The following is a 27,273-nucleotide window of genomic DNA, read 5'->3' on the forward strand; positions in this document are numbered from 1 at the left end:
CCACTAAAGAAATTGAAGCAGTCATCAATAATCTCCCAACAAACAAGAGCCCAGGGCCAGATAGCTTCCTAGGGGAATTCTACCAAACATTTAAAGAAGAATTAATACCTATTGTTCTGAAACTGTTCCAAAAAATAGAAATGGAAGGAAAACTTCCAAACTCGTTTTATGAGGCCACCATTACCTTGATCCCCAAACCAGCCAAAGACCCGATTAAAAAGGAGAATTACAGACCAATATCCCTGATGGACATGGATGCAGAAATTCTCACCAAAATAGTAGCCAATAATGATCCAACAGTACATTAAAAGAATTATTCACCACGACAAAGTGGGAGTTATTCCTGGGCTGCAAGGTTGGTCCAACATCCACAAATCAATCAATGTGATACAATACATTAATAAAAGAAAGAACAAAAACCATATGGTTCTCTGAATAGATGCAGAAAAAGCATCTGACAAAGTACAGCATCCTTTCATGATCAAAACTCTTCAGAGTATAGGGATAGAGGGTACATACCTCAAGATGATAAAAGCCATCTATGAAAAACCCACAGCGAATATCATTCTCAATGGGGAAAAACGGAGAGCTTTCCCCCTATGGTCAGGAACATGGCAGGGATGTCCACTATCACCACTGCTATTCAACATAGTACTAGAAGTCCTAGCCTAAGCAATCAGACAACAAAAAGAAATCAAAGGCATCCAAATCGTCAAAGAAGAAGTCAAACTCTCACTCTTTGCAGATGATATGATACTTTATGTGGAAAACCCAAAAGACTCCACCCCAAAACTGCTAGAACTCATACAGGAATTCAGTAAAGTGGCAGGATATAAATTCAATGCACTGAAATCAGTGGCATTCCTATACACCAACAACACAGAAGAAAGAGAAATTAAGGCGTTGATCCCATTTACAACTGCACCCAAAACCATAAGATACCTAGGAATAAATCTAACCAAAGAGGGAAAAAATCTGTACTCAGAAAACTATAGAATACTCATGAAAGAAATTGAGGAAGACACAAAGAAATGGAAAAATGTTCCATGCTTATGGATTGGAAGAACAAATATTGTGAAGATGTCAATGCTACCTAGAGTAATCTACACATTTAATGCAATTCCTATCAAAATACTATCAACTTTTTTCAAAGAAATGGAGAAATAATCCTAAAATTTGTATGGAACCAGAAAAGACCCCGAATAGCCAGAGGAATGTTGAAAAAGAAAAGCAAAGCTGGTGGCATCACAATTCCAGACTTCAAGCTCTATTACAAAGCTGTCATCATCAAGACAGTATGGTACTGGCACAAAAACAGACACATAGATCAATGGAACAGAATAGAGAGCCCAGAAATGGACCCTCAACTCTATGGTCAACTCATCTTTGACAAAACAGGAAAGAATGTCCAATGGAAAAAAGACAGTCTCTTCAACAAATGTTGTTGGGAAATTTGGGCAGCCACATACAGAAGAATGAAACTGGACCATTCTCTTACACCACACACAAAAATAAACTCAAAATGGATGAAAGACCTAAATGTGAGACAGGAGTCCATCAAAATCCTAAAGGAGAACACAGGCAGCCACCTCTTCCACCTCAGCCACAGCAGCTTCTTCCTAGAAAGATCGCCAAAGGCAAGGGAAGCAAGGGCAAAAATGAACTATTGGGATTTCATCAAGATAAAAAGCTTTTGCACAGCAAAAGAAACAGTCCACAAAACCAAAAGACAACCGACAGAATGGGAGAAGATATTTGCAAATGAGATATCAGATAAAGGGCTAGTATCCAAAATCTATAAAGAACTTTTAAACTCAACACCCAAAGAACAAATGATCCAGTCAAGAAATGGGCAGAAGACGTGAACAGACATTTCTGCAAAGAAGACATCCAAATGGCCAACAGACACATGAAAAAGTGCTCAACATCGTGCAGCATCAGGGAAATCCAAATCAAAACCTCAATGGGATACCACGTCACACCAGTCAGAATGGCTAAAATTAACAAGTCAGGAAACCACAGATGTTGGAGGTGATGCAGAGAAAGGGGAACCCTCCTACACTTTTGGTGGGAATGCAAGCTGGTGCAGCTACTCTGGAAAATAGTATGGAGGTTCCTCAAAAAGGTGAAAATAGAGCTACCATATGATACAGCAATTGTACTACTGGGTATTTACCCCAGAGATACAAATGTGGTAATTCGAAGGGGTACTTTCACCCCTATGTTTATAGCAGCAATGTCCACAATAGCCAAACTATGGAAAGACCCAAGATGTCCATCGCCAGATGAATATCCAAAGAAGTGGTATATATATACAATGGAATATTATGCAGCCATCAAAAGGAATGAAATCCTGCCTTTTGCAACAACATGGTTGGAACTGGATGGTATTATCCTGAGTGAAATAAGGCAATTGGAGAAAGACATGTATCATATGATCTCACCAATATGAGGAATTCTTAATCTCAGGAAACAAACTGAGGGTTGCTGGAGTGGTGGGGCATGGGAGGGATGGGGTGGCTGGGTGATAGACATTGGGGAGGGTATGTGCTATGGTGAGCACTGTGAATTTTGTAAGACTGTTGAATCACAGACCTGTACCTCTGAAAGAATTAATACATTATATGTTAAAAAAAAGAGGATAGTAGGAAGGGAAAAATGAACAGGGGGAATTGGAGTCCATGAGAGACTATGGACTCTGAGACACAAACTGAGGGCAGGGGGTGGGGGATGGGTCAGCCTGGTGATAGGTATTAAAGAGGGCACATATTCAATGGAGCACTGGGTGTTATACACAAACAATGAATCATGGAACACTACATCAAAAACTAATGATGTGATGTATGGTGATTAACATAATAAAAAAAATCACAATTAAAAAAAAAAAAACCTGCAAGAGAGACCCAGCCACATGAATGACCTGACTGAGGAAGACATTTTGTCTCTGCACATGGGAAACTGAGACTTCTCTCCCTTCCCAGAAACATAGAGAGAGTGTTGAGGGGTACTAAGTAAGATGGGGAAAGAGGTACTGGTAGGTGGATCCCACCAACTCCTCCTTTCCCAGAAACATCCTGGTCCCAGTAAGGATGAGTACAGAGCCAGTGGCACCAGATCAACCAAGCTGACCAAGACAACACTTTAATGTCTCTGTTAATTGACCTGTCTTTGGAACCCAAACCCACAAAATTGTCACAGACCTATGTGCTGAGCATATCCAGGGTCATTGGCTGCTATAATGGGGGATTTATATGGTATCAGTGTGTCCTAACATGATAGATAAAATAGTCAGCATACAATTATCCTACTAAGCGCTAAGAAATCAAATTTTGAATGAGAAAAGACAACCAACTGACAATACCTGAAATGAAGCAGGTGTTGCAATCTTCTGACAGGGGTTTTAAAACAGCCATCATTAAATGCTTCAGTAGTCATTTACAAATGCTCTGTATGCAGATGAAAAATATACCAGGGAAGAAATGGAAGTTATAAAGAAAGAACCAGATGGAAATTATAGGACTAAAAAATACAACATAAATTCAGATAAAAATTCCTAGAAGATTGATGGTAGAAATGTGTGATGATATCAGTGAATTTGAGAGCACATGAATAGAATTCCCCTACACTGAACAACAGAGAAATATAGACTGAAAAAAAGTGAACAAAACCTCCAGAACCTGGGGAACAGAAACAAAAGAGCCGACCTTCGTATCATCTCTGTCCCAGAAGGAGAGAAAGACTATGGAATGAAGGGTGTTCGAGACACATAAACCTACAGTTCTAAGAAGCTCAGTGACCCTCAAACAGGATAAATCCAAAACAAAACCATGCCAAGACACATCTAAGTAAATGTTTGAAAACTAGAGACAAAGAACAAAATCTGGAAAATAGCCAGAGAGAAAAGACTCATTATTTAGTCATATTTACCCATTTGAATGTCAGTGGGTCTCCTGACCACTGGAGGTCACAAGGAAGTGTCACAACATTTTTCAAAGTTTGAAAAAAAAATTGTCAACCATAAATTCTATATCCAGTGAATGTATTCTTCAGAAATAAAGGGAGTTTTTTAAAATGTCAGACAAAGAATTTGCTGCTAGTAGACCCAACCTTAGTGGCTGGCTACATGAAGCTCTTCAAAAAGAAAAGAAATGAAAACAGGAGGAACCTGAAACATCAGGAAGAAAGAAGGAACACAGGACAGGGAAGAAAATATGGGAATATAAAGTATACTATTCTTTCATAGTGAGTTCCATAAATCATATTTAATGTTTGAAATAAAAATTATAACACCCTCTGAACTCAAGATAATGATATTTAAAAGTTGGAAAGCTAAAGGGGTCTAAATAGAAGTGAGGTTATATGGCAAAGTGGTAAACGTTAATATCATTGCAATAGGATAAATGATGGCCATGTTAATGTGCATGTCTTAATCCATGGCACCTGTGCCTGTTGTTTTATACCGCAATCATTTCCACAAATGTGTTTAAAATTAAGCATCTCAGAGTGGGTGGATGGTACTGGATTACCAAGGTGAGCACTACAGGCCTTCACAGGTGTCCTAGTAAGAGGGAGTCAGGAGGAGATTTCAGACAGAAGAGAAGAAAGCAGTGTGAACTTGGAGGCAGAGAGAGAAGTGATGGGATCACAGGCCAAGAAATGCTAGCAGTTGTCAAAAGCTGGAAGAATATAGGAACAGGTTTTCTCCCAGAGCCTCTGGAGGGAGTGGGATCCTACTGTCACCTTGATTTTGGTAGCGTGAAACTGATTTTGCATTTCTGGGCTCCAGAATTATAATATAAATTTCTGTTTTAACTCACCAAGTTTGTCATAATTTGCTACAGCAGTAATAGGAAACTCATATATCTGTAGAATGTTATACATCACAAATGTATATTGTAACACCTAGCACAATGATTTTGAGAATTATGGAATCCTTAAAAAAATGTTGAAGTAACTCACAGGATGGAAAGAAGGAAGGAAGGAAGGAAGGAAGGAAAGAAGGAAGGAAGGAAGAAGGGAAGGGAAGAAAGAAAGAAAGAAGAAAGCAGAAGCAGAACCAGAGGAAACTAGTAGAAAACATAACAAAATGGCATATGCAAACAATAACATATCAGCAATAACCTTAAATATAAATGGTAGAATTCATTAAAAGATACAGTGAGGCAGAGTGGATAAAATCATGACCCAAATCCATGCTGTTCACAAAAAGCCCACTTCAAAGTAAAAAACATATGTAGGTTGAAAGTAGAAGAAAAAGTATACCACACAAATATTGATAACAAAGAAGCAAGAGTAGCCACATTAATATATGATTAAGTTAGACTTGAGAACAACAACAACAAAAAATTCTTGGGGTACCTTGGTGGCTCAGTTGAGTCTGACTCTTGATTTTGGCTCAGGTCATGATTGATCTCAGGGTCATGAAATCAAGCCCCAAGTTGGGCTTTGCACTGAATGTGGAGCCTACTTAAGATTCTGCCCCTCCCCCACCAGCTCATGGTGCTCTCTTTCTAAAATAAAATAAAATAAATAAAATAAAATAAAAATAATAAACCAAAAAATTCTAGAAATAAAGTGGAACATTATACAATGATAAAATGGTTGACCCAGCAGGAAGACACATAAATTCTAAATATGCAAACAACAAAAATCAGACCTTCAAAATCCATGAAACAAAACTGATAGAGTTGAGAGAAGAAATAACAAATCCACAGTATAGTTGAGGACTTTAACAGCCCTGGTATACCAACTAGAAAGAAAATCAGCAAGGTTATAGAAGATCTGAATAATACAATTAACCAACAGGATCTAATTGACATGCAGAACACTGCACCCAACAGCAGCCGAACACACATGTTTTATAAACTCCTATGGAACATTCACCAAGGAAGACCACATTCTGGGTCAGACAATGGACCTCAACACATTTAAAGAAATTGAAATAATACTGAATGTGTTCTCTAACCACAATAGAATTGAACTAGAATTTCTTAACAAAAAGGCAACAGGAAAATTTCTAAACACATGAAAATTAAACAACACATATCCATGATCCAAAGAGAAAGTTTCAAGTGAAACAAAGAACAGAATCAAAATGAGAACAAAACATAATTAAAAAAAATATTTCTGGGATACTGCTAAAAGAGTGCCAACAGGACAATTTATAGTACTAAAATAACTACATAACACAGGAGAAAAGGAATTAAATAATTACCTAAGTTCCAACATCAATAAACAACAAAAAATAAAGCAAAATAAGCCCAAAGAAGCTAGAGAAAAGTATGACAAGTATCAGAAGTCAATAAAATTGCAAATAGAGAAAAAATAGAAATAAAAGAAACAAAGGCTATTTCTTAAAAAATCAATGTAATTGACAAGCTTCTTAGAAGACTGGGAGAGAGAGAGAGAAGACACACATTACCAATATTAGGAACAAAATAGTAGATATTACTACAGATTCAGGAGTCATTAAGAAGATAATAAAGAAACATTATGAACACCTTTAGACTCAGAAATTTGACAGGTTATTAAAAATGAAACAATTCCCTGAAAACCACAAACTATCAAAATTCAACCAAGATGAAATAGACAATCCAAATAGCCCTATAACCATTACAGAAATTGATGTTGTAATTAAAAATCTCCCTCAAAAGAAATTTTCAGACCTAGACAGTTTCACTAGATAATTCTACCAATCTTTTATAGAAGAATTAGCACTAAGTTTTTATAAACTCTTCTGGAAAATAACAGAGGTAGGAATACTTCTCAAGTCATTAAATGAGACCAGTGTTAATCTGATGTTAAAACCGGAGAAAGTGAATGGAAAGAAGGAAGGAAGGGAGGAAGAAGCCACAGACCAATATGTCTTATCAACATAGACACACATATCCTCAGTAAAATACTAGAAAACTTAATCCAATAATATGCAACAAGAATTATTCTCCACTGTTGGGGTTAATGCAGAGCGTGAAATCAGCCATAATACCTGGCTTGCTAAAATGTAACATGGAGGCCACTGGGGGCGATGGAAGGTTTTGGAGAAAGGCATAGGCCTTCAGAATGCCAAGGCCTGCGTGACCACTCTGCTGTTGGAATGCCACAGGGAGTTGCCTTCCCCAAAGCTTTCTTTGCCCAAACAGCCACCCTGTGATCTAGAGATAGATGCATTGTCCCTTACGCTGTTTAGCAGAACTTGCAGAACACGGAGATTAGCATATCGTAACTTTCTCGTAAACAGATTCTCCCAGTTTCAGTAAGACCCCTTGTCACACATCATGTGCTTGAGAAACAGTGATAAGGATTTGTGATTATCCTGAAGGACTAATAAAAGTGGGAGCAAAAAAGAGCAAAGGGTCTTGGTCTCTGAATGTTGACTCCTTTGCCTTCTCCTCTCTTTCACAGCTAAGTTTGGAGTCATCTTTCATCTGCCAGTACAGGGATTGCTGGCCATTCCCCACACTACACTAAAGTGGAATTGATTCCAGGCATGCAAGACTGGCAGTATTCAGAAGTCAAGTAATGTAATCCACAATATGAACTAGCTAACAAATTTTATATTCACATCAAATGACACATAAAAAACATTTGATAAATGGCAGCAAATATTATATTTATGAACTGGAAGACTCAATTATCTCCCAAATGTTCAACAGGTGTAAGGCAATTCCTATCACAATCCCACCAACAACTTTATAGATATATACAAGGTTATTCTAAAACATATAGAATGGCATAGGCACTAAAACAGCTAAAGGTACTAACACCTAAGAAAAGCAGACTCCTTAAACTTGATACCAAAGGCACAAGTTATGAAAAGTTCATAAATTAGACCACATCAAAATTAAAAAAAAAAAAATGTTTGCCCTGTAAAGACTTATATGAATAAGATAAAAAGACAAGTAACAGACTGTGGGGAAATAACTGCAAATCACATAATCTATAAAGGACTATTATCTAGAATATACAAAGAACTTTCTTTTCTTCTTTTTCTTTCTTTCTTTTTCTTTTTGTTTCTTTGTTTCTTTGTTTCTCTCTCTCTCTCTTTCTTTCTCTCTCTCTCTCTCTCTTTCTTTCTCTCTCTCTCTCTTTCTTTCTTCCTCTCTCTCTTTCTTTCTTTCTTTCTTTCTTTCTTTTTCTTTCTTTCTTTCTTTCCTTTCTTTCTCTCTCTCTCTCTCTCTCTCTCTCTCTCTCTCTCTCTCTCTCTCTCTCTCTCTCTCTTCTTTCTTTCTTTCTTTCTTTCTTTCTTTCTTTCTTTCTTTCTTTCTTTCTTTCTTTCTTTCTTTCTTTCTTTCTTTCTTTCGAGTGTCAGTGGGGAGGGGAGGGACAGAGGGAGAGAGAATCCCAGGTAGGCTCCCTGCTAAGCACAGAGCCTGATGCAGAGCTCGATCTCACAACCATGAGATCATGACACAAGCCAAAACCCAGAGTCTGACACTTATCTAACAGCCACTCAGGCACCCTAAGAACCTACAAAGAACTCTTAAAAAATTATGTTAAATAATCCAATCAGAAAATAATAAAAAGACATATGGACAATTTACCAAAGAGAATGTACAGATGGCAAAAAAAAAAAAGAGGCAAGAAAAAGATGCTCAATATCATTTGGAAGTTTCTTATAAAACAAAACACACAACTAACGTACAGTGCAGCAATACCAGTGCTGATGATCTATCCAAGACAAAAGAAAACTCATGCTCACACTAAAACTGGTGCAGACATGATAGTCAATTTGGAAACAATGGTAGATGCTCTGCAGTGGTAGATGTTAAACTCACAGTGGCACATCCATATCATGGAATTTGAGTCAGTCATGAAAAGGACAGAACTATTCCTCAATTTTCAATATTCAGGGAATATTGCGGAGTGAAAAAAGACCATCACAAAAGGTTATACTCTGTGATTCCATGTATATAACATTCTTGCAATGATACTATTTTACAGATGGAGTTCAGAGTGGCTTTCAGCGTCAGGGAGGGGTGCGGGAGAGGGAGACAGAGGTGATGACAAAAGGCAACACCAGTGAGATTTGTCAGATGGGGACTGTATGTGTCTTGACTGCTGGTGGATACATAACCGAATTTAGAATTTAACACACACACATGAATAGAAGTAAAACTAGGAAAGTCCAAGACTGAGGAGTTCTATCAGTGTCAGTATCCTGGTTGTGATATTTGGTTATGGATGAAAAAGTGAATAAGAATCACTTTGTATCGACATCTTAGGTTCAGATATCCATTGAGCAATCTCCTGCCTTCATGACCATAAATTAAAGCTCTCCATGTTTTCATCTAGCAAATGGAAATAATACCTGTATCACAAGATTGTCACGAGACAATGCAGGTACACACAGATTCAGTAAATGACAGTTCAAACCCAAAGATGACTCAGGACCCCGTGAAACCTTGCATGTTTCACTATATTAAAGCAGAAATAATAACTATAGTAATATAATATTTTCTTGTTGCATTGTACTTCCAATGTTTTTAAACTAATTTTTTATTAACCATTCCTTTTTACACATACAATCCTTTGAGGCTGAAAGGCATAAGACAGGCAGGCTTGTTGCAGTATAAATGGATGTCCCTTATTGTTTTAAATGCTCTTATACCCCCCGAAAGAGAATAACTTAGCCTTTGAGTTGATTTAATGTCAAAAACACACAATACAACCTTGAAATGCTTTTGGCTGATGATTCATGGAAAAGAGATCCTTAGCTCTTTGGGTTAAGAGCGTGTAAAGAAAGACGTGTATTTCTTGGCTTCTTAGAGAAAAGCAGCCACAGTGAGTCAACCCTGGTGATAAAATGAGCAGGACATTTGGAAAGTGGCTCAGGTTGTCAGGGCCCCAAATCAGTTGGCATTCACCCCACTCCATCTCCATCAGGCACCGCAGGTGAGCTATGCTTCCCTTGGGACTTTTGGCTTCTCCCCTATAGGAAGGTTGCCTCCAAAGACAACTTCCCATGGGGCCCCAAGGTCCTGGGTCATCTTGCCCTCCCAGACACCTCTGAAACAGCTGGTATCCTAACCCTAAAATGCTGATGTTCAGCGGTCTATTTATTTCCCCACTGATAGGGTTGTTGGAATAGAGAATCTGGATACCGTAGCATATGGAGAGAGGGCCCTGCTCTGCTTGTCCTCTCCAGGGATCTAACAAAGGCTGGGCAGCCTCTGCCTTCTCCACATGCTGGCCATTCCCCTGAAGACCCCCTCCCCCCTAATCCTGCTATAATGTCTGAATTGCAATAAATATTTCTTCAAAGAATTGAGGAAGAAGCCTCCCAGATAAACAGGCAGAGACAGGAAAGCTACCATGGATAAAGTCTGCGTGAAGAATGGTGTTGTAGCATGAGTCCGATCTGTGCTATCAAATGTACCCACGCGCACAGGCAATGCCATTAGGAGAATGAGAATATGAAGAAAAACGCTTGTGATCATGAGACTCCAGACTTCCAAGAACCTAGGGAGTGTACTCGATTTCTAATCGTGAAAACATGGATTTTTTATCGAGAAACCCTTTAAGTTTCCTAACATAAACTGCTCAAGCTTTTCTCCAAAGCACTAAGAGATATATTGATTGGCTCGTCTGATGATATCAAAGATATATAAACAGGGAAACATCAGTTTTTAGTGTTTGCTGTTGTGTGGCTGTTCCACAGTCTTTTAATAAAAAGAGAATGATGCCCTTCAGCTCAGGATTTGCCAACTACAGCAGGGGGATGTGGACACAGTTTACAAGGGCTTGGGAAGCTTCTAGAAATAAGAAGCAGTTTCAGAAATAATAGATAACTGACCATTAGTAACCAAAGGATACTAATCCTTTGCAATTAATCCACAAATCTAGCAGGACAGAGGCAGTATTACTCTCAGACTTCCCTGAGGTTGGCTATTCATCCCCTTAGAGGCACAGACATTTAAAACTTATAACCTGAAATTAAAGCAATCCCCCAGCCACCAATTGCTAATAACTGAAAAGACCAGAGGGAATTCCAGATGCAATTCTTCTGCAAATTAAATTCAAGACAATTATCAATATATATTCTTGGATGGATCTCAACAGAAATTTGTTAAGTAACTTATTTAATTTTAAGCCAGTCCCTCTGTAAAAATAACCTCAGTAAACCCATTCATCTCTTGGGAAGATTAGTCTAATAAAAGGGTCTCCTAAATTCAGTTGTTCTCTTTTTGTGCCGAGAATGTTAAGAAACTAAAACACCATTAACAAAAATTAAAAAATTGAAAACCACATTTAGAATGAGCTGGTTAGGTAGCTCACTCTCTAGAATTTTCCTAAAAATCCAAGCCTAGAATTCCATCTCCCCCAACCCCAAAAGGAGGAACCTATAATAACATACTGAGCCTGAGGTAGTAAATACTAGTCTTCCATAAAGAAGTTTTGAGCTCATATTTTATTTGAAATCTGCATCATGAGATCCAATGATTTTATACTCTGTCTGGTATATAACTAGCCCCATGTATCTGCCATCTCTCCAATTAGACTTTCAACTCCGTGCTGAGAATAAAGTCTAGCATATAAGTACTCAAAAATATTTGTTGATGTATTCTATAAAAGTACCTGTTTATTTGAAGACACCAGCTGTGATTCTCTGACTGGCTTCTTTTTTTTCCTGTAATTTTATATAGTAAGAAAATATATCAGTGGCTTCTCTTTTCTCTCTGCAGCTGATTAAATGCCCAACTGATCTTTGTAACATTATGTCTCCCAAAGGGCATCTCAGTTTGATTCAGTTGGCTATTTAGTTTTTCATTTATAGATTTGAGCTATCGAGAGGAAGTTCTAATAACACTTATGTCAATGTAATACATAGTTTGCTCTTGCTCTCTTAACAACAAAAAGCATTTAAAAAATGGGTGTCTGACTTTAGATCTTTAATAGTTACCTAAGGGATTTTTTATGGCATTACTTTGCTCCATTTATATTTTATATTTTGCATTTATTTAAAATTTTCTCTAATTTGCTTTAGTGACACCTTTCTTAAATTAGCTCTTATGGTAATAATAAAGCTACTTCACTTGTGGGTTACATTTCTTAACTCTGCAACACTTTAACATGCATTAGTTCATTTTGCTCCTTGCCACAGGCAGGAAAAGTTTATTATACATATTTTATAGGCATGAAAACAGAGGTACAGAGAGGTGAAGTGACTTCCCTCAGGGTAGGAGAGGTGGTTAATAGCAAAGCTAGAACCAGAAACTCCATCTTTGGCCTTCTGGCCCCATTTCTATCCACTCTGTCAGTGCTGACAAATACTCCTGCACACCAACACCAGGCCGGGAGTGTGCAATCAGCGTGGCAGCTTACAAACAACACAGATGTCAGGGCTCCACCCTGCAGGAAAGATATTCTTATAAATAGAGGCAATTCCCGTCTAATAATTTGGCAAAAAAGAATAACTATTTGGTGAGGGTGGGGGAATAGGGACCTTCATATAATGTGGCAGAAGGACAGAAACGTTTCTACCAAGAAATTTTTAGGGGAAATTTTGAGGAAAGATAACAATGTAAATGAAGTTCCCGTTTACCCCTAAAAATCACCTGCCACAAATTTCCCTGGAGGCATACCAAACAAGTGTGGCCAGGTATTTGTATGGAGTTGTTTACTGCACGGCTGCTTATAAATGCAAAGGATGAGGTAGGCAGAGGAAGGCAAAAGACCATCAATGAGAATTCCTTAAGAAACATGCCATATCCATATCCAGATCCAGCAGACACTGGAGAACAATAACTGGATTTAAATATCTACATATATCCCGTGTATACCAGTATATACATATCAACATATCATAGGTTTTCAAGTTGGGGTAAATCCTTTTTTTTATTTACTTTAAAGATTTTATTTATTTATTTGACAGAGAGATAGAGAGCACAAGTAGGCAGAGAGGCAGGCAGAGGGAGGGGGAGAAGCGTGCTCCCTGCCAAGCAGGGAGCCTGACATGGGGCTTGATCCCAGGACCCTGGGATCATGACCTGAGCTGAAGGCAGACGCTTAACGACTGAGCCACCCAGGCGCCCTGGGGGTAAACCCTTTAATCTACCTACGTCTTAAGTCTTGTCATTTATAATATGAGGATACTATTAACCCCTAACTTACAGGATTAAGGTAAGGACTAAATAAGATAATATGTATGAGGCATTTAGCCCAGCACATGATATATGAGATATTCAATGAATATTAGCTATGATATTACTAATGCTATTATAATTATTATCGTAAGTCATGGGCCAGTAACATGATTTTAATTATTATTATTAGTGTAATTTACCCATAAGAAGATGAGATAGAGTCATGTACTGGTAGGGAAAGATGTCCAATATATAATAAATGACAAGGGTACATTACCAATGTAGTCAGAATATGGGCCCATTCATTGTTAAAGGCACAGACAGCATGTTCATCTACAGCACTTTTTAAAAATGTGAATTACCTTATAAGCAACTGGTAAATATAGAATGAGTGCGTAAAATAGCCAGTACTGTTTTTCTCTAGCAGAACAATAAGTTGAAGGTATTGAATAAGAAAAGGGTTAAGGTAAAGGCAGGGAGAGATAGGAGGCCCCTAACTCCCCTGAGTAGGCTCACACAGGGGGCTAGGTGGCCAGGCTCACAGAAATCCTACCTGTGGAGAAATGTTACAGACAAGATATTAACCAAAGAGAAGGGAACATAACAATCCACCTTGTCTGTCCTAAGCATAGACAAGATATTTACATGGTAGTTACAAATCCACCTTGTTTGTCTTAAATGTTATAGATGAGATATCTAGGAAGTTCTCTGGTCAGTTTTCTATAAAAGACTGACCATAAAAGCCTGCAGGGGCAACCCGTTTGGGACCCCTCTCACTCTCCAGAGCTTTTTCTTTCCTTTCTGTTATCACCTTCACTTAATAAACTTGCACTTCACCCTTTTGGGTCCGTGAGATTCATTCCTGACTCTGTGAGATAAGAACCCTGCAATCCTACAACAGTATCAGGGGCAAGATCCCCCACAAACAAAAAGCAAGCCTGAGCATTGTACAAGTAAACCAAAAAAATAAAAAGGTGGAAAATGGCAGAATAACCTCCATTAAAGAAAGAGGTTTCCAGCTTGGTAGTAGTAGGACCTGCTACGTGAAGCCATTGATTAAGCTGCTAACGCTGGAGGAAAAGCTACAAAGACGTTTCCCTCTGTGCTGACAACCTTGATGAGTAGGGATTCTCCCAGATCATGTTTTCAATTTGGAGAGCATGGGTCTCATGAAAGTGACAAAAGTGTCCTCAAGGTCCAACACTGGGGAGCAGGTAAAGACTTCGGGGTACAGCACCGCAGGGCAGACTAACTCCCCGTGCAAGTGGCAGGGCAGGCATCCATGTGCTAATCTTCACATCAAGGCTGTGATTGTATTTTTCTGGACCCTGTATACCGAGTGCCACAGATACACCATCAGTCACCCCAGTGCTATTACCCCCCAACCTCTACTTGCAGCACGTGCCCTCACAGACCGCAAGGGCTTTTGTAAGACCTACGTTATTACTCTAGACAATACTTGTACTTCCAAGAACACTGAAAAGGTAATGCCACAGGGAAGTAGAAAGAGAACACTGAGAAGGAGGGACTGGTTGAGAAACTACCATTTCTACTTTATACTCTTCTGTATATTCTAATGTTTGCCATAGTTTTTAATAATTTGAGGGGAAAAAAGTTGAAACAGATGAAACGTAATCCTGATTTAGTTGTCATGTGAAATCAGATTTGGGCACTACTGGCTTGGCAAGTACCCATCCATCCTGGCACAGCCGGCCACACGCCCAAGAGGGGAAGAGACACTGCACCCCGTACTTACACGTACAAGACCGTCCGGGCATCACCCACTTTGCCAGCATCGCCCACGGTGAGTGTGTCATAGCCTCGTTCCAGTTCAAACTCCTCGAACGCCAGCTTGATGACCTAAATAAAGCAAAGATCCTTCTTTAGCCTCGCAGGAACTTTCCATGATTTTGGGATGCGAATATCCAGTTGTAGTGTGACTATGGATCATTGTATATTATCTACGGATTCTTATGTACATTTGAAGACTCTCAGTTACAGAATTTTAAAGAACTCAAAACTGCTAACACTCCAGAGATACTGATTATCAGCAATAAAAGTGAAATTAACCCATATTATGCTTTAAGTCAGATGTCTATCAAATATTTATTTTTTACAGTGCTTAGGAGGACCCAAAAATAATATAAGCAAAAAGAATTGTTCATTAATTCTTTTTTTAATTCTTTTAAATATATCTCATATGTTAATTCTTTTAATATTTCTTTTAACATATTTTGAGGACACCCAAACACTCTGAAATAAATATTTTTAGAGTAATGTATGCAGATTTTATTTAATTATCCATATTAACATATTAAAAAGATCTGAGGCTAGAAAGTTTTCCTCTACGTTTAACTTCGCAAAGCCTTGAAGCTTTATTTCTTAAAGAACACCTCTGTCGGGCGCCTGGGTGGCTCAGTTGGTTAAGCGACTGCCTTCGGCTCAGGTCATCATCCTGGAGTCCCAGGATCGAGTCCCGCATTGGGCTCCCCGCTCAGCGGGGGGGGGTCTGCTTCTCCCTCTGACCCTCTTCCCTCTCGTGCTCTCTATCTCTCATTCTCTCTCTCTCAAATAAATAAATAAAATCTTAAAAAAAAAGAAAAAGAACACCTCTGTCGTGGTGACTGATACCATACCAACTAGATATGATTGGTTTATGTCTGATACAGCTATATATTATGATTCTATGAATTTCTTTTTATAGAGCACAGGGTCCTTTTCTCTTGAAAGAAGGAATGCTTTCTTCCATGACCAATATTGGAATCAAGGAGAAAGAGAGTAAGAGATGCCATGAAATTAGGCTAGAAATCTGAGTGGCAAAAGGAACTAGGAAAAGGAATGGGGAGTTAGGTAGATTAGATAGATGATAGATAGATGATTGATAGATGATAGATAGATAGATGATAGAGAGATGATAGAGAGATGATAGAGAGATGATAGAGAGATGATAGATAGATGATAGAGAGATGATAGATGATAGATAGATGATAGAGAGATGATAGATAGATGATAGATAGATGGTAGATAGAGGATAGAGAGATGATTGATAGATGATAGATAGATGATAGATGATAGAGAGATGATAGATAGATGATAGATAGATGATAGATAGATGATAGAGAGATGATTGATAGATGATAGATGATAGAGAGATGATAGAGAGATGATAGATAGATGATAGAGAGATGATACAGAGATGATAGATAGATGATAGAGAGATGATAGAGAGATGATAGATAGATGATAGAGAGATGATAGATAGATAGATGATAGAGAGATGATACAGAGATGATAGATAGATGATAGAGAGATGATACAGAGATGATAGATAGATGATAGAGAGATGATAGATAGATGATAGAGAGATGATCGGTAGATGATATATAGATGATAGATAGATGATAGATAGATGATAGATAGATGATAGATAGATGATAGATAGATGATTGATAGATGATAGATAGATGATAGATGATAGAGAGATGATACAGAGATGATAGATAGATGATAGAGAGATGATAGATAGATGATAGAGAGATGATAGATAGATGATAGATAGATGATAGAGAGATGATAGAGAGATGATAGGTAGATGATAGATAGATGATAGATAGATGATAGATAGATGATAGAGAGATGATAGATAGATGATAGATAGATGATAGATAGATGATTGACAGATGATAGATAGATGATTGATAGATAGATGATAGAGAGATGATAGATAGATGATAGAGAGATGATAGATAGATGATAGATAGATGATAGATAGATGATTGACAGATGATAGATAGATGATTGATAGATAGATGATAGAGAGATGATAGATAGATGATAGAGAGATGATAGATAGATGATAGAGAGATGATAGATAGATGATAGATAGATGATTGATAGATGATAGAGAGATGATAGATAGATGATAGATAGATGATAGATAGATGATTGATAGATGATAGATAGATGATTGATAGATGATAGAGAGATGATAGGTAGATGATAGATAATAGATATGAAAGTAATTAATAGATGACAGATATATAGAAGTTATAGATAGGCAGATAGATCAATCAATCGACAGATAAAAGACAGATACAGATAAGAGATTGATAAGAGATACAGAGATAGATTGGTCAATCAATAGAGAGATGAAAGAGATAGATGATAAATGATGGAATAATGGAAGAAAGTGATCTAGACAGTAAATGGATAGGTAAACAGAACCCATAATACTGGAAATACATTTTCATGGGATCTATTTCAGAGTAGATCTGAAACTCTGTAATCTTGTAAAAAAGTACCAAATGGCTGTTTGTTAGACCTGAAAGGAAAGAGTATGTGGCACCAGAAGAAAGTCAGGCTTCCAACTGATACCCAACTTAATGTGTGCAGCCCTGAGCAGGCCTCTAAATAGATGCTTTTCTGATCAATGCTAATATGGAATACATTAGATTTGCTATTTGAAATTCCTACTAAAATTAGTGATACAGTTATTGTAATTTATTATAAAAGTCTACTCTTTCAAATTGCAGTGTTTGTGTGAATACATTATTTTAGCAGGCTGCTTTGAAACAGGTGTTGAGGTTGATAGCTCTGGCAAACCAGGATCAATATTGCATATGAAGCTTAGGACCTGAGCCTGGTTTTATTTCATTTTTTTTTCTTTCTCATGGGTCTATTTATAAGTGACCATTGTCCAACGAGAAGAGAATAAAAGAATTGAAGGATCGTCATTGAGACCGGCAGGTTCATTCCCATCACCTTCCTGACACATGTATTCAGTCCTGCCTTGTGCAGCACCCTGCGGGGAAGCCATGATAATCCGTTAATGTCTGAGGGTCATGGTTGGACAACTTGTAATGAGTCACACACAGGGGGTCTCACTACATAACTGTGCTTTCATTAGGGGTGTAAAAATGGCCATTTTGTGATTTTGTCAAGCCAAGGCAAAGGGTATCAGAGAGGCTTTTGTCAGTGGTTAGCCTCAACAATCAGCCAGAGCCTGTTGTCAAAGGATAATCTTTACTCCATGCTATTAATGCTCCATAAAAAGAGAAAATGTATACCCAGTCTTGGGCAAAGAACCTGTAGTGTGTCAGATAATGTGGCATTCTGTAAATATTCTACCTGGTATTAAAATAGAAACTGTACCTCTGAAACAAATAATACATCATATGTTAAAAAAAAAAAAAAAAGAAGAAGAAGAAGATAGCAGGAGGGGAAAAATGAAGGGGGGAAATTGAAAGGGGAGACAAACTATGAGAGACTATGGACTCCAGGGAAACAAACTGAGGCTTCTAGAGGGGAGGGGGTGGGGGATGGGTTAGCCTGGTGATGGGTATTAAAGAGGGCACGTTCTGCGTGGAGCACTGGGTGTTATGCACAAACAATGAATCATGGAACACCACATCAAAAACTAACGATGTATTGTATGGTGATTAACATAACATAATAATAAAAAAATAGAAAATCACATTTATAATGAAATTTGCCAGCATTTCCCAATCAGGGATGGGCAGAGATGCAAGTAAAAAATAATGTTGAGTAAATACCTTTTAAAAGATTTTATTTCTTTATTTGAGAGAAGAGAGAGCGCACGAGGCGGGGAGTGGGGCAGAGGCAGAAGCAGACTCTCCCCTGAGCAGAGAGCTGGACGTGGGGCTCGATCCCAGTCCCCATGACCTGAGCCAAAGGCAGACACTTAACCCCCTGAGCCACCCAGGCGCCCCATGTAAATACATTTTTAAATAAAAACTGGATATATGTAAGGTGTACACGATGATGTTTCATACACATAAACATAGTGAAATGATTACTGCAGTCAAATTAATTAACCTATCTCTTCGCATAGTTGCCATTTTTTGAGTGTGGTGATAATCTGTACTCTTAGCAAACTTCCAGTTTTCGATACAACATTATTAACTGTACCACCATACTGTACGTTATTAAATCTCTCTACTTACTCATCTTACATAACTACAACTGTGTACCCTTTGACCGACACCTCACCGTTTCCCCCACTCCCTGGTGCCTGGTGGTCACCGTTCTACTCACTGATACTACGTATTTGACTGTTAGATTCCACAGGTCAATGAGATGATACATTTTTTTTCTTTATAGATCTGTTTCACTAAGCATAATGTCTTGCAGGTTCATCAATAACTGTTACAAATGGAAGTATCTCCTTTTTTAAGGCTGAACACTATTTCCGTGTGCATGTGCAAATATACACAAATACACACATCTTTACTTTATCCATTCATCTGCCAATGGACACTTAGGTTGTTTTCATGATCTTGGCTAATGTGAATATGAATAACGCTGAGATATATTTGGGATTGTGAGTGATTCAGGGACCAAAATGGTTTCTTTAGTTCCTTAAACACATGCATGCCCTCCCCTCTGCCTTGACTTGGTTCCCTACAGAAGGCAGCTCTATATATTTCAAGTTTTTGCATAATGGCTGGTTCTCGGTGGTGCTGACCCTGCTCATTCCGTCCAAAGCAATCTGTCTTTTTGTCACTGGAGCCTCTTCTCTTCACAGTGTTTCACCTTTTGGGATTTTGTGTGGCTCTTCTTGCACTGCCCGCCTCACACCTTTCCATGGGTAAATGCCATGAGGGCAGACACTGTGCCCGCTCCACTTGTTGATGGCAACAAGTGGTTCAATCTCCTGGGATTTATTGAATGCCTACTCTGTCCAGGCCACAGTTTTAGGAATTAAAACAAAGAGGAGAGGGACAAAATTCTGGCCTTCGGAAGAACTTAAAGTCCACAAGGGGGTATTTTGATAAACACAGAGTAATCACAAAACTTTTACTGTTATAAATATAGATTCCTTAATAGGTAAATAGGAAGGAAAAAGAAAAAAAAAAGACAAAGTTCTAGACTTCAAAAAATGTAAAACCCACAGGGAATATTCTGATAAATACAGAATAATTAGGGAATTTAACATTTACAAGTGAAGATTTCTTAACGACAATAGATGAAATCGTTTACTTTTTCAACCTCCAAACAGAATCTCAGGCCTGTGAGAAAGAGATGCTGCTCAGTATGGACTCTGGTGCAATTTTTAAAATATGTTCTTGGCGTTTTGTAATACTTTCTATTTTTTTTTTACCAATTCTCAGCATCTCACCGTTGTAAGAGAGTTGGTCTGAGTAAGTCCTCATTATGAGCTTCTTTTTGTATAATCAAGCATATCAAAACCCCTATAGACTCCATGAAAATAAAACGCTAGCCTCTCTTTAAACATTTCTAAATCAGGCACTTCTAAAAATATATGGAAGACTTGTTTCTCAACCATTGTAAAAGGAATGTAAAACAGTATCTATAATATATATCCTGGGGTGAGCTTATTCCAATATGTTTATCTTCTGGGAACAATTAAAAACATTTAAGTATTAATTCCTTACATGATTCTTCCATATCTCTCCTTCTCTGTGCTTCCAATTGTTCATTAATTCCTCATTTATTCATATATTCAAGGCAAATTAATGTGCCAGCCCTCTATCATGAACAGGCTTTGTGCAAATCTTTTCATTTGTATAAGTACATTTTAAACACACTGTTACCACCACTCAGACTAGTGGTGTGCTTATCAACAGAGGGTCTTCTTAAAAGAGCAAGTTACTAAATCAATTGTCCCTAATGCTAAGTTTTATCAGTACAGAAACACATTTCAAGACGACAAAGAAACAGAACCATTTAAATTGGGCAGCAGGTGCGGTTGTAATTTAAATTAGCATTAGAAATGGTGGGGAGAGGACTGAAAAGATATCGCATTTCCCTTTCCTGATTTCATGTTCCTCTTCTAACCCCAAGCTGGACATACAAGGTGGTGTCTCACAGAAGGGTACAATATCAATTCACCCTGAGCAACCCTTTCTACTAGCATGTGTTGGTATAGGAGTATGGCTCTACCACTATTTACACCTATGTCTATGAACTTACAATTTCCCTGCGTTGTAGAAATTATGTGCTTCCATGTGAAAGACTGTTGAGTAAATGAAAGCAGAAACAGTGATTTATGGTGAATTTTAAATAAATCTGTATTATCTCTGTTTTATTTTAATTGCTCGTAGGACTTGGAAGGAAAGATTTGCCAAACTGATACAAACCAAGCATAATATAACTATGTATTATTTTTATGTGAAATATGACAAATTGGAGACGCCAATAAATATGTCTTTAGGTAGAGCACAAAGGATTTTTAGGACCATGAAAATACTCTGTACGAAACTATAATGGTGGGTACGTGTTCATTTTTTCAAACCCATAGAATCTACAACACCAGAGTGAACCCTAATGTAAATTCTGGAATGTGGGTGATGATGATGTGTCAGTGTGGGTTCATCAGCTGCAACAAATGTACCATCTGGTGGGGATGTTGACAGTGGGGGAGGTTGTCCTTGTGTGGGGTAGGGGTATATGAAAAATGTGTCCCTTCATCTTAATTTTCCTATGAACCTAAAACTGCTTTTAAAAGTCTTTGATACATCCATCTATACATACATACAAGTTTGTTTCCTTTTAAAGAATGAATAGAATCTTTGTTTCTTATAAAAAGTGAATGATATATTTTACGTAAGGAGAATGTCATTTTGCTATCAGAGCCTGCATAATTTATGTCATATAATTAATCCAAAATGAACTCTACTTAAACAATCCCCAAATCCATGGAACCTATATGTAATATTTCCCATACATGTCACTTGCCTTAATTCTTCTAGGAGGGTGCACACCCTGTTTTTCTACCTAATTATTCTTCAGCGTTCTTAATAAGAAAGCAGGTAGGGATGTAATGGAAAACAAAAGCTAACAAACAAAAGGTAAGGATTTGTTTTTAGCTCTTCTGTCAATACTATGACCTAGACCGACACTGCGATGCTATGAGTTCATCTATAACTCTGGTATATCTCATTATATGTAAACAGGCTGCACTAGACCCCATCCCTACAATAGCTATTATGTAAGAAATGGATTTGTTTAAAGTATATTCCAAATAGTTCACAACTCTGTAACACCATCTTACAGCCAGGATTAGTATGCACTTGGGCCGTCCTCATGAGTAGGAACGAGCGAAAAATAGCACCCACAATGATAGCTAAAATATGCTAGCAACGCTCTGACAAAATTGCACAATTCTGAATGTTTCAGCTATGCTTGCTATATTCAGTGGTACTTATACCTTTTTTTTCTGAAGCCCGGCTTCTTAAGAGCTCTCGTAATATTGCCAACAGATGAAATCTGACTTGCTCCTGGAAGCAGGAGCTGAAGTTGACACATTCATGAGGATGAATGGGTTTTCCCGGGGGCTCCACTATTCCACCTTGCAGCTAACCAGGCAAAAAGGAAAGAAGGGCAACTGGTTACCTCAAGGCAGGTCTTCCCCTGCCCTCTCTAGAATTTCACATCTTCTGGACTAGAAATAACACCTCCTTCTCCATGTCCTCTTTGCTCTAAGTCTTTCCATAGGAAGCTTCTTTGGTTGGATGATTGCCATGAGTAATCACCCCACAGTGGTTTGTGTTATACATCTGCCTTTTAATGTATTTACTTGTTCAATACCGGGGCCGCAATTGCACTCCAAAAATAAACTTCTTCAGTCCATCTTTGCAGGTATACACAGACTTGTGCAAACGTATGCTTGAATGCACGTGGACACCATTTTCTGATATAGCCCAGGTGCTGTAGCACGTAGCAATTAATCATCAACCTATAGCATATAATAATTTTTTTAAGATTTTATATGTTTGACAGAGAGAGACACAGCGAGAGAGGGAACGGAGAGAGAGAGTGCAGGGGGAGAAGCAGACTTCCCGTGGAGCAGGGAGCCCGATGTGGAGCTCTATCCCAGGACCCTGGGATCATGACCTGAGCCGAAGGCAGACGCTTAACGACTGAGGCACCCAGGCGCCCCTAATAATGTTTTTAATAGCACAGCAGGATCTGCTTTTTTCATGCTAAGATATGACAAATCACATATTTATTCTCAGAAGCAGTTCATAACTCCTCAGTTGACACAGTAGTTTGAAAAGATGTGCCAAGGGTCAAAAAATTTCACAACTCTGGTTGTGTGGAAAAGTTGAAATTCCAGGAATTTTCAAAGAGGCCACAAAAAGAATTCCTATACTTTATTTCTGTAGCTATAGGCTTTGTGATAAAGTAGATTAGTCACATACTATTCCATCTCACCCGTAATTTAGAGTTTGTCATTTATGTTTTAAGAAGTTTTTGTCCAAATATTATTCAAATTAAAGGCGTTTTCTTGATATCGCTAAATAGTTACAAAATGCTGGGTATCCATCTATATCTGAAGGCTAATGAAATTAATATTTTTCCTATGTATGTTCATGCTTTTGATACAGCAGCTTGTCACTTAATTATTTATTATTATTATTATTAATTTAACCATACTTAACTTATGATGAATTGAGAGACCATCATATTCATATAAACCTATAATTACATTTTATGTTCTTTCCAATCTATAATAAAATATTAATAATTTACATCTAGTGGTAACACCATGAGAATATATATATTATTTGCTAAGTGAATAGACCTTTAATATCCTTATTTAGGTTAAAAACATGCCTATATCCACAAATGATGAATATCAAAACCTGGTATGCAATAATGAGGTATAAATAAATTCTTACAAAATGTCCAAACATGTAATAAATGCCGGTAGCTTTCAGCACTAAAATGCATACAGAATTCCTTCTGTCCTTTTATTGTATTGTCCATCATTAACTAGAAACCAAATGAAATTCTGTATCAAATATGTTGCAAACTGTAACAAACTTTTCTCTGGGAATCTGGTAAATCCAGCCAGTGACACTAATAGGCTAGGGAAATTGAAGACGTATATACAGATATGGGAAAGTAGTCAATATGAATTCCCAATAGTCCTTGAAATGTTAATGGGAGAAAGTCTCAAGGAACGTGGTTTGGACAAATAGAACATGGTGTTATCCTAAAAACATAGCTGTCTCCCCTATATCCTGGCCTCCAGTCAGACATCAAGTGTCATACACGTACGTGCTAGTCGAGTATTTTGGCAATAATGCCAAAGTCAGATTTTAAACCAGAATATTAACCTTCTCCTTTTATAGTGCCTAGCCCACAAAAAAGAGACTTAAAATACATTGACTTATTCAGCAAACTGATGGGTATTAAGGAGGGCACATACTGCATGGAGCACTGGGTGTTAAATGAAAACAATGAATTGTGGATCACCACATCAAAAACTAATGATGTATTGTATGGTGACTAATGTAACATAATAAAATAAAATTAAATTAAAAAAATAAAATAAAATCTCAAAAAATATTTGAAATAAAAAAAATAGAAAGCCCAAATTATCCACCTACCATTTCCATTAAAATGTTATGGTAAGAAATGTATAGTAAATAGCCCTCAGCCTGCTTCCATTAGTTATGTGGAAAGACAAATTATTACTGGAAACATGTGAGTGCATGACATATAATAAATCAAACTTTTCATAGTTTTTCAAAAATTCCTTTCTTACTTCATTCATTGAACACACCAAATAGGAGTTCTGCCGGCTGCGTTCAGCCACAGTTAAATGGTCTCAATCAGGAATAATAGTGGGTGAGCCTGAGGTGTTGCTAGGGATGTGGGGAAGGGGTGGGGCTTAGATATATAGTAGGGGTCCTCAAGGTGTGTTCATGGCTTAGCTGATAAGAGTTACTAAAGCACAGTGATCAAAGGTGACTGTTGTTTTTGGTTTTGTTTTTGTTTCCCTTGGGCAACCAGATTGTATAGTTGTGCATGGAGTAGTACAGTTGTGTAGAAAAATAAGAGTTTTCTTTTCAATGTGGTCAGATTGACATGACTTTTGTACATTCCTAGATATTAAGCAAAATCAAGATGCCAAGAGCACATTTAGAAATAACAGTGTGGAGCTAGGGAGATACAGGGGACTTGAAGCGAGCCGGGGGACCATTAGCCACAGGTAACGATAGAAGTAACAGGACTAGGGGGGTATCAAGCAGAAGGGATGTGCAAACACAGAGGGCTCAGGACGGAGTCCTGGGCTGTCCAGTATGTGGAGTCATGGCATTGAGGAAGCATGTAGATAGAAGACCCTGAAGTAGGAGTGACACTAAGACCAATTGTGTTGTGGAAGCCCCATGAAACGAAAGGTCTTGAGAAGGAGGCAGGGTTCAAATTGGTTGGATATTACTGAGAACTTAAATAGATGAGGACAGAGATGAGATCCGTGTTTTGGCTAGTTGGAGAACATTGATGACCATGGCAGGAAAAAATTATCAGCACTGCAGGGATGGGAGATGTGTTGGAGAACGTAGAACTGGGAGATAAGGAAGTGAAAAACAGGACGATGGAGACCTCTGAGTACTTCCTTAACGAGGGTGAGCGAATGAGGGTATGTCACCAAGGGCAGATTTTGTTTTTAAGTTGGAAAATACTAGAATACCCTGCACAATGATGATTCCATGACCTGAGATATAGATTTTCCAGGAGAGAAAAAATATTGCTACTTGAATGCAAATACGAATGTGTCTTTGACTTTAATGAGATACACAATAATCCCTACAATGTAAAGGAAAGGAAAACCACATAAAGAGTATGACTACAGGCTGGGTGATCTGATGGCAGGAAAATCATGGAGTTCAATGACATTGGCTCTTATTTTTTCTTTCTTTCTTTTTTATAAAAATTTTATTTATTTATTTTACAGAGGGAGAGAGAGAGAAAGAGAACACAAGCAGGGGAAGTGGCAGGCAGAGGGGGAGGGAAAAACAGTCTCCTTGCTGAGCAGGGTGCCATGGGGCTCTATCCCCAGATCATGGGTTGACGACCTGAGCCAAAGGCAGACACTTAACCAACTAAGCACCCAGGTGCCCCTCCTATCTTTTTTTAACAGAGGATGAGGTGAGGTTAGCAGTAGAGTGTAATCAAACATTGAATATAGAATATAAGCAGACTTAAAATTATTACTATTCTGACAACCTCTGTTTTCAGAAGTGGAAAATAAGAGCAAGGGAAGACAAAGGACTTATTTTGCAATTATTAGTGAAAGATTTAGAACTCAAACTGGGAACTTCTGAGTGTTGATTTAGTATTGTTTATATATTTGATTCCATAGTCATAAATAAATGAGGAAGATAAGAGTGGAGGTTATGAAATACAACTCCATTTTCTGGGGTGCCTGGGTGGCTCAGTTGTTGGGCATCTGCCTTCAGCTCAGGTCATGATCCCAGGGTCCTGGGATCGAGCCCTGCATCAGGCTCCCTGCTCAGCGGGAAGCCTGCTTCTCCCTCTCCCACTACCCTTGCTTGTGTTCCCTCTCTCGCTGTCTCTGTATGTCTGTCAAATAAACAAAATCTTTAAAAATAAAAAAATAAAATACAACTCCATTTTCAAAACTATTTTTTCACCTCTTATGAAATAATCATTTTTAAAGTATTTATTTGAAATTTTTGGCCTACTGTCGTTGTGTTTTATTTTTCTGATCACAGTCTTAAATGATTTTATACAATACAGATGTAGCAATTATTTCTTATATGACTAGTTCAAGTATCTGATAATTAAATATCGCCACAAACTCAACACCAAGAAACCACAAATAATCCAATTAAAAATGGGCAGAACACCTGACTAGACATTTTTCCAAAGAAGACATCCAGATGGCCAACAGACACATGAAAAGATGTTCAACATCACTCATCACCAGGGAAATGCAAATCAAAACCACAATAAGATATCACCTTACACCTGTTAGAATGGCTAGAATAAAAAAGACAGGAAATAACAAGTGTTGGCAAGGATGTAGAGAAAAAGGAAACTTGGTGCACTGTTGGTGGGACTGTCCCTGTGGAAAACAGTATGGAAGTTCCTCAAAAAGTTAAAAATTGAAACACCATATGATCCAGTAATTCCACTAGTGGGTATTTACCCCCTCCCTCCCAGTAATTTGAAAAGACATATGCACCCCAATGATTATTGAAACAATATTTATAATAGGCAAGCTATAGAAACAACCCAAGTGGGGCGCCTGGGTGGCTCAGATGGTTAAGTGTCTGCCTTCAGCTCAGGTCATGATCCCAGGGTCCTGGGATCGAGTCCCGCATTGGGCTCCCTGCTCCTTGGGAGCCTGCTTCTCCCTCTCCTTCTCTCTCTCTCTCTCCCTCTCTCTCTC

The 27,273-nt window shown here is 38.1% G+C and overlaps 1 protein-coding gene across 1 annotated transcript in view; it reads right to left on the reverse strand.

Annotated features, from left to right (window-relative positions):
- Window positions 1-27,273, reverse strand: part of CSMD1 (CUB and Sushi multiple domains 1) — a 1,681,733-nt gene that overhangs the window by 460,797 nt on the left and 1,193,663 nt on the right. Inside the window, exon 14 of the mRNA XM_088021297.1 lies at window positions 14,839-14,942. Coding sequence (XP_087877423.1) covers window positions 14,839-14,942 — 104 coding nt within the window. The remainder of the gene's footprint in view (window positions 1-14,838; window positions 14,943-27,273) is intronic.

The sequence above is a fragment of the Eumetopias jubatus genome, unplaced genomic scaffold (genome assembly GCF_037043125.1).
Source record: "Eumetopias jubatus isolate StellerSeaLion01/CBP00866 unplaced genomic scaffold, mEumJub1_p1.0 scaffold_2, whole genome shotgun sequence".
Taxonomy (NCBI): Eukaryota; Metazoa; Chordata; class Mammalia; order Carnivora; family Otariidae; genus Eumetopias; species Eumetopias jubatus.